The 12,942-nt window shown below is 39.8% G+C and overlaps 1 protein-coding gene across 2 annotated transcripts in view; it reads left to right on the plus strand.

The window, feature by feature from the left end:
- Positions 1 to 2,328: 2,328 nt before the first annotated feature.
- Positions 2,329 to 12,942, plus strand: part of runx3 (RUNX family transcription factor 3) — a 59,173-nt gene continuing 48,559 nt past the window's right edge. For both annotated transcript variants that reach the window (XM_086049609.1, XM_086049610.1), the window contains exons 1-2: positions 2,329 to 2,496; positions 2,696 to 2,849. In XM_086049609.1, the coding sequence (XP_085905735.1) occupies positions 2,792 to 2,849 (58 nt within the window). In that variant the 5' untranslated portion in view covers positions 2,329 to 2,496; positions 2,696 to 2,791. The remainder of the gene's footprint in view (positions 2,497 to 2,695; positions 2,850 to 12,942) is intronic.

Consider the following 12,942-nt stretch of genomic DNA (forward strand, 5'->3'; position numbering starts at 1 on the left):
TGCAGTTTATACAATACAATACAATTTTATTTATATAGCACATTTCATAACAGCTAGAGCTGTAACAAAGCACTTTACAAACAGTAGACAATAAATAAATACAATAAAAGGCCGTAATACACAAGTATCCATAAATATAGATGTAAATAATATATAATGGATAAATAAAAAAATATATATATAAGCAAATAAAGCAAATAATTTATCAGACACTTCATAATTCCTGACTGTTACCAAGTGAGTGTTTTAGGGGAATTACAGCTCTGTACATCTCATACATATACAATTTTTTGTTGTTGTTTGTGTAGGAAATAAATCTCGGCTCTTGTGAATAGGGTGATATTGAAAGGCAGAGAAAAAATATGTTTGCCCTACTTCAGTACAAAGAACCAGAATCATTGAATATGATAGTAATGATGATGAATAGATGAAAAAATGTTCATGATCAACAGTAAAGACGAGTGTAAGACCGGAATAAACAGAGTCTGATAGGTGGTTGTTACTTAAAAAATGAACATTTTAAATGCTGATTTTGGTTTCCCCTGAGATGGCTAAAAACAGGTGGATTTTGCTAGATGCAATATCAATGAGAATGCCCTCTTTTAACTAGTAGGCCTGCCCCAAAATGGCTGCCATGTTAGCGCATCAGTTAGCTGTGACAGCGTGCTGGCGCATTTAGACTTCAGATCTATGGCTCCGACGAAGGATCATGTGGTTACAGCCAATTCTGTTGGTAAGGTAAGAGAACATCTAACTTTCTGAACACAATAAATCCTAGTCTATGTAATTATTACACTGTTTTCAATGTTTTCAGTGTGGATACCATTAAATCCTGGCAACATATCATACATGAGTATGGAGAAAAAAAATACTTTTGAAGGACAAATTTGCAGGGTGTAATATACACATCTTGAGAAATCATGGTACAGGCCCACAGAACATTTAGTTTATTAACACTAAATTGGCCATCATGAATTAATTAAAACAGAAATACTCTTCAGGTACTCCAGTTTGATCGAACATTTCAAGAACACAAGTATTTTAGATCAAACCCTAGACTAGAGTCGCCAACCTTTTGGAAACTGAAATCTGATAAACACTTCTGAATTAGCACATTTGCTCATGTTATCTTTAATTACATATTACTCTTATCGCTGTTCATGTAAAGACACTGATCATGTTCATGATGTCTCACAATAATGATCAACAATCACTTAACCATCGGGCGATGTTAGAAGAGTGGTTAGCGCATCGGCCTCACATTCTGAGGCTAGAGTAGGCTCCAGCACACCTGCGACCTTTGTAAAGGTATAAAATGCATAGCTGGATGCATTTAATGAGAGGAAACAGATACAAATGAGAATATCCACAAGCATCAATACGCAATATGTAATTTCTATACATCTTTGACAGTTTTTGGATTTCAAATGATCATACAATGTCCCATCACTGATCATCTGGTTTTAGAGGAGGCCTGAAGCATGTGGTCCTTGCGAAGTTACCTGGTGTCTACAGGCACCATGTTGGTGACCCCTGCCCTAGACTCAAAAGACTTTAAAATGCCCGTAGGTGTGAATTTGACTCAAAGTCAACTGGCTCCTGGTCACCCATGGCCATGAACAGAACAAACATTGGATCATGGATGAATACATGGTACCACTCAAATATTTTCATTCTGAGAGGAACGGCCATAATCTATCTGCACTATTGCTACTGTGTCTTCTAATTTGACAAAGATTACAATACTATCAAGTGGTAAGTGAGGGTGGAGGTTTTGCAGGCCCAAAACCACTAGTTGTTACAAACGCAGATGTGCCGTTAGTCAGAAAAACAGAAAAATTGTACAAGGCATCCACTACATGTGCAGCCAAGAGCAACATTCAGTCTATTTCCTTTCTCATTTGCTTTTGTTGTGCATTTGGCCTAAAACATTTTAATGTTAAACTTCTGGTGCACTGATCAGGGTGCTCTGTGCAAACCTCAGTGCAACCACAGTGGCGGAGGCCGCCGCCTGATTTGAACTGAAAAGAAAATAGAATGTTTCCAAAAACTTGGATGCCCAATGAAAAGTGAGTGTGTTGAGAGCAAGAATGATGGAAAGTACGAAGTGAAAAAGAGAAACCGTAGGGGGAAAAAAAACAAGCAAAAGATGATAGGAAAGGAAGCGAGTGAGGGAAGAAGGGGAGGGGAGGGAGAGGCCCGGTGACCTCACGTCACATGTGACGCGGGCTCCACCACTCACAGAGGGGGAGAGTTTGTGCCTGTGTGTGTGGAGGATGGCGAGGAGGATGCAGATGCATTGTGGCTTTTTGCTTTTTACTAGCACCGACGCATGTGTCAGGGTACCAACATCGGGCGAGAGAAACAAGGACCACGCTATCGGGGTACCTTGCTAACCTCAGACGCCGCAGTCCGTTGTGTCAAAGAGGACCACGAACCCAAGCCTTCCCGCCCCTTGAGGTCAGCTTGGAGGGCCTCCCTTCATCTCCAGCTCAGGTGAGCCCACCTGAACATTTGGCATCAAATTGCTCCTGTTGCTTCCTGCCATTTCTTTCACTTTCTTCGTAACTTGCCGTGACCTCCACCCATCTCTCCAATGTGTGCTGGTACTAACACATGCTGCTGCTCTGTGCTGGCTTGTGGCTTTTGAGATTCCTGCGGTAGTCACAAACCCCGAATTCTTGCTTGCGAACAGGCAAGGAGCTGAGTGACTGTTGTCCTCCCGGGCTCACGTCCGTCCGACTCTTCCCAAAGGTTGGTGCGGGCCAAGTGCTGGGAGACGTTCCGTGCCATGGCATCCAACAGCATCTTTGACTCCTTCTCCAACTACAGCAGCAGTCTTCTCAGAGGTGAGCGTTGATCCGCCCCCCGTCTTTAAACCCCCACCCCTAACTCCTCAAACCCCCTCCTCTGCAAGAATTCCCCTCACTGTCTTCTTGCTGTGAATGTTCTTTTTGACACAAATGCATGAGGTACGGGATTCATATGTGGGTGGATGTGTCCATTCGTGCACCATTGGACACAACAATATGATTTGCTCAGTTGCCCTCAACCAGTTGCGGCTGCTACAGATCTCTTCCTCGCCTCCTTGCGTTTTACTGTAGGCTTGATGGAGTAGCACCATTATGGGATTCTCACCACAGACTTTCAGTGAGAATACAAGCTCCATGGGCTCTTTACCGGAACACAGCAATACAATAAAAGAGAGTGAAAAAAAACATATCAAGCTGCTTTACTTCCAGGAGGTACTTTTGGTCTGTGTGGTGAGGTGAGTGCACTATACTTGGCACTAGCCTTAATGAACAAACCATTTGTTGTCATGGTAATTCCAATCACATAGCTTTCACGTACAAACAGGATAGCTTTTGATTGTGAGAAGAAAACAAGGAGGTTAAAAGTATGTGAGCATTTTTTTAGATCTGCAAAGTGACGGAAAGCTTTTTGGTATGGAGTTCAGACAGTTTGTCAAGTCGGCAAATGGAGGCAGGAGAAGAAATCAAAATCACCAACCAATTAAGGCCTCGCTGCTGTGTTAATTACAGACAGCCACAAGAGCTCCTAATCGTTTGCAGAGTGTATGTTAAAATCTGTGGAGCCTCACAAAGTCTGTAAATCAGTAAACAGCACATCTGTGGCTCACATGAGACCGATCCTCGTAGTCTCAGTGGAACCACAGTGACAACGGATGATGTTCCAATGTTCACTTAAGCTTCTACAGAATTTTTTATAACTTCCTCATGACAAGCTCCCTCCTTTTTTCACTCTTTGTATTCTAAAATCACTTGATCTGATCTTCACTGACTGACTCTCACTGTTTTAAGATCACTGACTTCAGGCTTCACACACAACCTATCAGAATGTTCTAACTTCTAAAATATTGTGCTCCGGTGATGCCTGATTTTCATTTTCAAGCAGCCCTCGTATCCCGTACATGATACAGTATATACAGTACAGTAAATGGTGGGGTGGGAATGAGCAGAGCATGTAAGTCTGTAATCACCAGTGGAAATCATTAGCGAATATGCAATATCCTTTTACAATTCACAATGTCAGTAGTCTGAAACTGAACTGTGTGAGAACAAAGCGCAAGGGTGATTAAGTCCTCCAGCTCAATCTGAAACCATTTCAATTGGGGGAGACCTCATGTAAGGAAAATACTCTGGTGGTTAGCTTAACAACTTGCAACTTACACCGGCAGTGCAATTTGGCAAAATCTCCCTTTTTCAGATTTAAATCAATCTGAAATTAAGAGAAATGCCTGGCCTCACGAACTTTGACTTTTATAAGGTGCAACATGCAGCTCATGGAAATTAAGTCATCATCCAATAAGAGATCAGGAGATACTGCTGTACGGAGCATTTGGGCTAGGACCCGAGAGTCTTTGGAGAAGACTCTTTAAAATAAGATGACTTCCAATAATGCCACCATGTCTAGTATGGTGGCAACTATTGCACGTCTCACAGAGCAGACATGCCCGCATGTGATGGGCAACATCAGATGCGCTTTGCGTGACAAGCCAGAGGACGCCTCACCTCAGAAACCTCAGGCTTTTGCTAAAACTCACACGCATTAACTGGCACACATAAAACATATGACACATGCGCATCAAGGCGCTCACAAGCCAAACAGTGCAGCTGTTGTTCTCGTGGCATTTAACTCCTCATGTGCTGCAAGACAAAGTGACCGGTCTAACCGTTGGTATGTTATGAGAAGATGGAGAGATTTGAGCCAATGAGGCGCTAATCTTATTCAGTCTGACAAGGTTGCTGCTGCAGCTCACTGATAATAACCACAATGAGGCTTCACCTGCTATTGTGCAGCTAACACACTGTTTTATAACAACGCAAACATTTTGCAGACACGAGACGCTTGTTCCCTTTAAGCATAAGAGTATAACATTGATTAGTTTCCAGTCATGTACATTCGCCAATCACGGCATGAGATGGAACTGCAAAATTGAATAAAACGTAGTTTATAAAATCACATCTGATTCCCATAAAGTGTTCACATCTGCGAAAAAGATTTCAGGTCACCAACTAAGGAAGATCCCCAAAACAGAGAGAGCAGTTTTACTGCAACTTGGCATGTTTTCTTCATTAAAGGAAGTGTATTTGTTTTTATTGTTTTTCTGACTATTAGGGGCAAGAAAATTTGAATTTGCGTATGAAGTTTTTATAGTGCTTGACAAATGTATCAGACCAAGACCCAATGTAAGGTTTATGTTACAGCTGGCCTAAATGAAGGGCATTGGCCCTAACCCTATTTATTATTTTTATTTATTTATCTATTTATTTTTTTGCCATAATAGTTCAAACAATGGTATGTAGAAGGTGTTTAAAGTCCATTCAAAGTGAATCTCACGTCTTCACAATCATCAAACCCAATATTTTTCTAATTCAAATCATATTTTATCTGGCGTCGGGCCAAAATCTCCTAAGTCACATTTTGGTGAATTTCACTTTTTTTATTTCAAAAATCTGTACTATTGGTCAGTCCACACGCGTAGGTGTTACTTTTACACATTATTGACCAATCCAAAGTGTTGAAAATGACTTGTTCTCGTTCATGATGCAATGCTAATGGTTGAACAAACTTGCCATTTTTGGGGTGACTACTTTGGAGGTACAAGGTTTTGGCGAGCTTATATGCACTTATATGCAATATACAGCATTGTATATGACCACCTAATATGGTATGTCAATAGGTCTCTTTTTGAACATGTGCCAAAGGATGAAATGCATTGCTGCTTTAAAAAAAGTATTTTCTGTTACATGTTCAGTGACATTCAGTGAAGCAATCAGTGACGCCTTTTTTTTTTTTTTTTTTTTAGCTACCGCAATTAGTCGAATCGGTACGGAATGTCAAAGGCAAATATGGATGATTTAGAGGGATTTTCAACTTGCATAACTTGTAATTGTAATGCTGGTCAAGTTTTACTTTTTGTATTCTCTTAGGATCTCCTTTCACCATCATTTTTGCAAGATTTAATTTGTCCCTTTTCATACGGGAGTTCACTGTTGAGTGTTACACTCTTGGGAGCGAGCTTCCTTTGTGGCAGGAAAAAAAAGGCCTTGGTTTACTAGGGTGGGAATGATTTTATGCGTTTGCCTTATAGCACTGTATGAATGGAAGTGAGTACTGAAGTGTGAGAAATGCACCACACCTCACAGTTGTTAATGGGTTATTTTAAAGGATTGTGAGAGGTGATCCGGTTTGTTTTGGGGCATTTAAAGCCAAGTAGACACATACAGTTTATACTGTATACACAGTGTGATAAAAGGATAGTTTAAAGGCATGTCGATCAGTTGAGATGGATAAATTCCCAAGTTAAAAAAAAAACAACACACTGACACACTGAAACTGTACTGGAAAAAAGGACTACTTGTCAAGATGATATAGCTGGCAAGTGGCAAAAATGTAATAGCAATTTGATTAAGATTATTTCTCTGACATAAATAAATGGGCTTGATTGGAGGCTCTTGAAAGTCTTGCTGAGTGTGAGGCCCCCGCTAGATGCCAAGCTGAGCAAGCTGAAATCTGTAACTAGATATTAACAGTTTCGAAATTTTAAAGTGAAAGCAAATAATAGAAAACTCATGTCAGCCAGAGAGAAGCAAAATTCTGTCTCCAATTTAGCTGGGTATAATATCTATTTATAAAACTCTGAATGCATATTGGATAGAAGAAACATTCTGGACTTGATTATGTCTGTAAACGTTTTGGAGGTACTTATTTACTTTTTGGTCTGTCTCGCCGTTTTCACTGTCTGTCAACACAACCTTATGGGGAGCACTTTTAGGGTTTGCTAGTAAGATGGCTTGTATGTAGCCAGTACAGAGGGGCGCTCTGATTATGTGGTTGACTAATGTTAAAGCCCCCTCCGCCCTTCTACACTTTTGGCTCAAACCACCATGTTGAGCCTCGAGTGGGTCAAGGTTCGAGTCGTGCTAAGTGTAGTAGTAAATACAATTTTCTGGTGGTCTGCAAGCAACCACGGGGCAAAATTCCTTGATGCCAATCTGATGAAGATTTATGCTGTAACATTTTCTCTGACTGAGAAGAATGTGTTTTTGTAAAGTTGAGTCACAAAAATCAGCATGCATTCCTACTGTAGGTATAAGGTCAATTTAATGGGGTGTGTCATGCCTAGTAAGAGGTGAAACTGCGACAGCTCCATGCATCAAACTCCCTGTAATCTGAAAGTTTATCTATACAATACATACTGCCTCCTACAGTATATGCAGGACTGGAATTTTTTTTTTTTTTAGCACAGCATGTTTTCAGCCATGTTTGAGGAGGGGCTCTAATATTGCAGGAATTTAGTAGGATTTTGTACAAAAAGCAACGGAATATAGAGAAAGTAAAATGCTGGCTGTTACTTGAAAAATCTCAACTTTTTAAAATAAATTGATTATTTTCATTAAAGGGATATGCTGAAACCATTTTGAGAAAATGTTCACAGAAAATGCAAGTACAGTTAACCCCCCTTCATCAAATGTGTTACAGGTTATTACACAATTAACACAATTAATAAAAATAAAAATATTCAAACACACTTTTAAAATGATACAAACATAATTAAACATGTATAATACATTAAGAGAGAGCAAGAGTAATAAAAAACAACAAATTATTATAGAACCAATGTAACAATGTGTACGCAGACGGCAATGATGGTGATGATCAAGCTGCTGTCAATGGCGAAATTACAAAAATAATAATCATTAAAAATAAAAATCCATGAAATACCAGGACCGGGAACCAGCGATGGAAGAGGTTTTACTGTACTTTTTCAACATAATAAAAATCAAATAGATAAGAAACAACAGAGCATATCCCAGGCAGTAGAGTATATTTGTGGAGGTAGTTGCTGGAGGTCTCACTGTTGGTTGCAGTAATGCTTACATTGCTAGAAAAAAATGTATCATTTCATTGTTTGTCATTAAATAATTTCACCAAAATTTAAGACCTGCATTAAAAGGTTAATTGAAAAAAGTATAATAATTATTTGCCTAAATGTAGCAGGATTTGGTGTTTTAGCAGCTATTATCTTGTACTAATATAATTGTGAGTTAACAAGTAGTTTTTTTGGTTTGCGTAACAAAATATATCTCATATACCTCTTGATTGCTAATTATCTATTTGTTATTTTAGATATTGATTTATATGTATTAATTAACATACTGTAATGGATATAATAATAATAACAACAACAGTACTACTACTACCACTACTAATAATAATTGGTTTACACAGCGCCTTTCAAGGGAGTCCATTGCTTAACAAAGTGCTTTCGGCATTGGAACAACCATTTTTGTGGAGGGAGTTTGCAGCATGACATTGCTTTGGAATGTGTCACTGTGGGGTTGCACTAACTGCAACATATTCCAGTAAAGAAGGTTATAGTGCCTAAATTTGACATTTATTGCGAAATTCCTATTAGTGGATGTTGAAGGGAAGAGAAATGGTGCTAAGACATACGATATTATATTTCCAATGAATAACACAATTTATCTTATGATTTTTATACAGGACTTTTCAATGTCTCAGCCATTTTTTAAGATGAAACGTTCAGGGACTAGTTAAAGAAATTGCATTAATTGACTGCTGTATGAAAAGCCTCACATCATCACTTGATTTGTAAAGCGCAACCACTGAACCAGATGAGTCATCTCTTAGTGGTCGATTTGCCTAATTTACAAGCTGTTAATCTTCCCTAAACCCTCAAAATGATTAAGCAGACAGGACTTTTCATGAGCTCGTTCCTTGTGCAACCAAATCCACCAAATCAAGGGGAAGTCTGTTGTTTCGAACCCTGTACCACGTCTCAATAAAAAAAATTCATGAAATATGCATTTAAAAAATGAACCTAGTATTAGCTACACTACATAACAGTCCTACTTACCATGTTGTATGACAAATGGAACTTTACTGCAACTTGAAATGGACAAAGATTTGCTTCAGGGAACGTTTTCACCAACTATGGCCACTGATTCACGTCCTTATCATGACAAACAACCTCAAGAGTGGGAGAAGGCAAACCTCCTCGTGACAAAGCACAATGCTAACAGTATACAAACAGTACGTGCTTTGCAATCAAGTATTGCAGCAAACCTGCAATTGTTGTTGAAGAAGTTTTAGAAGATTCAACTCTCTGTGGGACCTTGAAAATGTCTGAGTGTGATTTGTGATTGGATGGGTGGGACAACTGGAAAGAGAAGTGTGTCTGTGGCATTGAAGGGTTGAATGAAAAAGCAGTCATTAAGCGACAATAACTGTTCATTTTCACATAGAAGAATTGTCTTTGTTTTGTCATCCAAGCAGATGCCACAGCATATTGTCTGTCTTTTCACTATGACATTGTGGGCTTATGGTGAATTTGCTGATAGTTGACATTAGGATTTAGGAATTAGCATTGCTAAAGCATAGCATTACTTTTCAGATGATTTCAATGCAATTGTTCTTTGTCATATTTGAGGAAAGACCTGTATAATTTGAAAGCTACCAGTCTTAATTTTAGTAAAATATTTCCACATGCTTGAGGAATCGTTGCAAGTTTGCTGCACCAAACCAACCACCTGTTGAGTTCAGTAAGGCTGTGTTGTTTATGCCAAAACATGGGACCATCCACTTCAAAATATAACCATCATTGCGCCATGGTGGTTGACATAGAGACTACTTGGTTCAACCCCTTCTATAGTAAAGCCATAGCACGTTTAACTATAGTATAACAGACAATAATAACTTGAGCAGATTCATTTTGTTGCCAAACTGTTGACAGACGAGGTGTACTTGTATATCCACTCTTGTTCAAAGTCATTTGGTATATGCTGCAGCTCACCTGTGACCCTGATGAGGACAATCGTTATGCAAAATAGATGGATGTATGGATGGATGGATATCTTATTCTAGATTTTTATATTATTCATGCTGTCCACAAAAGGTCCCCCTGATTTCTTGGTGTTGCCATATCCAGGGTTGGGAGGGTTACTTTTAAAATATATTCCGACACAGTTACTTGTTGCCTGGTAGGAAATTTAGTTAGTAACGTAATCCAATACCATAACATTAAAGTTATTTAACTTGAATACTTTTAATTACTTTCGATTACTCCAATACCAGATATGTAAAAAATGTTCAAACAGGGGCTGGGGCTTCTTTGCACAGCCTGTACGTGGAGTCATCTGAATCTGGTGTCCTGCCAGTGGTCTGCAACATCACAACTGCAACGGGACTTATAGAGCAGGGCTTATGTTCCCTCACTTCCTGCAACCGCGGATGAGCTGAAAATGTGTACTATTGAAATAGTACGCATGATGATGGTAACAGACAGACAATTGCATCGAGAGTAATCATTGGGGTGCACGTTAAGTGTTTGCAATGCTTCCCAATACCACATAAAAATGTACGAAATCATGCATCTGTTAACATAAAGTGGGAAAGAAAATTACAATGAAGGTTACATCTTATATCTGTTTAAAATCAGCATGCGTTTTGTGGACATTGTGTATATTATTAATATTAGCCATACTAACTTAAATGATGTCTAATCAAACATGCTTGAAGTAGGTGGAATCAGTTAATTGTTGGAATGACTTTGTCTTATTTGCCGTTACGTTTTCATCACTGATTAGCAGCTTTCTACAGTGTTGCATTTTATATGTTTTCGGTTTGTATCTGATCTATTTGAAACTAATCAATAATCCCCGGACAGTAGGTTTTGCCCCGAAGTAAACTTTAGCCAGCTGGCCCAGTTGTTCATTTGTTGTTGTTAAATCAAAGACACTAATGAAAGGGATTCCCCGTCAGCTGTGCAGCACAAGTGTCCCCTCCTTGTCTACTCCGATGTCTGTCTAGTAGTATGAGGTCATGTTGTCTGCTGTATGTGCTCGTCTCATGGTCAGAGCAGTCACGAGCACCTTTATGGTATATGTTCTCATAAACAGCAAGTATTGTTACACCCACACATGTACCGCCTGGTTTTCTTTCCTCATGCTGAGTCAGGGAGTTGCATGTCAACATGATGACCGTGACGTTTTTGCCGCTTTCTAAATACGGTCTGACCAAATCGTAATGGTTGGTCGGGACAAACATTTGGTCTGCTCATGTGTCAGTCCGTCGGCATTACCCACACTGTGCGGACAAAACATCAGAGGTCTTAACCCAAAACTATTAGGGACTTCCCTATTAATGTTACAAATGTGTGTTCAGTTGAAGTTATATGACTGATGTAGAGTGTGTAGATTGCAAGTTGTGACTTTATAAGTTTTCAACAATTCACTCATTGTCAATGAAGACTAATATCACTCTCCAACAGCAATTATTTAACAAAATATTATTTGTGCTTTGCTCAGTCAACACATGTTGGTTAAAATGACTAATGACTTGATTTCTGAATGTAGCTATATTTGAACACTTCTTCATTTTCCTGAATGGGATATTACACAGTAGTTAACACAAAACGTGTGTTGGTCTGTTTTGTCTGTTTGTTTGTTTGTTTGTTTGTTTTTGGCAGACCAGGCACTATACTATCATTTCCTGGTCCCTTTATCACCTTCCGCCTGTAGCTGGGCTACCCTTCCGCCGTCCGTCTATTCACCTTTTTGTCCGGCCTGAACAAATTCCTGTCACACATGCAGGCAACGTACAAGCAGACACGTAGCCAAATAAATAAAAAACAACATTTAACAACAACAGACACACACACACACACACACACAGTATCTTGATCGGTGACATAAAAACAATATAGGGTTATACAACACTGTTTGGTTTTTTATTTTTCATTTATTTGGCTGCATGTCAGGTGTGCGGCACCTGCGTGTGACGTGGTACCAGTAACTTCGTTCTCGACGCCATTTGGCTGACTTGGACCGGCTAGGTGGGCCTAAAATACTGACGAGAACTCACAGATGGACTGAAGCACTGACGAATGCCCACCTCTGATTTATAGTATGTATGTGCAATCATTTTAAATGTAAAAGTTGTGTCTGGTTCCTCCACTGACTCCCACCAAGACAGGAAGAGGGAGGGGTGTGTGTGGCTGTATTGCTGAGCAGAAAGGGGCATTTTGAAATTAGTTAGTTATTTACTTTATTCTCCAAAACAAATGGACAAAATTGAAAATACAACCTAATACCATTTTCCTGATTAAAAAATACATGAGGAGAGTTTTTGAGTGAAAAATGGGCCATCCACGCTGGACCGTTTCTTTATAAGGGACGACAAGTATTATTTGTCTAATGCTTAGAAACATGACAGCTATCTGTGCACACTGCCAACCTGGCAGAAAGACATTTGTGTGAGAGACTGACAAGCTCTTTAATCAGCGTGATGACATAAGAGGCACAGAGCGGGCCAGTCGTTCAGTCAGCACAGAGTTTGATCAACCTAATCACCAGGCGGCCAGACTCCATGCTACTGATTGGATTTACAAACGCTCCTTGTCATCGTCGTGTCATTAGCTTGTCGTTAGCTGTGGCCGCCTTGACGTGGAGCAGCAGGGAGCGGGGCCTAAACACTGCAATCAGAGGATTAGTGAGCAGTCACAGCGAAGCCTCATGTGGACGCCTCAGGCTCTGAGTCAAGGAGGGAAAGTCCTGCCCTCACCATGTTCGAGCTCCATGTGGCCTGGGTGCTAACGGTACACAGGCAACGCCACGGCTGATTAGCGATGGAGATGATGAGAGGAAACGTTTAGTCACTTCGGACACATGGGTGGTTTCCTGGAATCCAATCAAGTCCGGTCCAAAGCTATTGCAGTTTTAAAAGGAGGTATTCCATCGGGTGGGTGCAGGTCTGGGAATGGAGCCCAGAGTTGTAAGTTTAACTGGTGCATGCTGGGCTGTCGCACTTTGTTCACAGTGCAGAAAAAAGGGAAAAAAAAACTGTGACATGTGGAGATGGTTCATTTTCCTTATTAGATTTCATATAGAAGTCAAT

Source organism: Filicampus tigris, chromosome 13 (assembly GCF_054856515.1).
Source record: "Filicampus tigris isolate MCC_2025a chromosome 13, RoL_Ftig_1.0, whole genome shotgun sequence".
NCBI lineage: Eukaryota > Metazoa > Chordata > Actinopteri > Syngnathiformes > Syngnathidae > Filicampus > Filicampus tigris.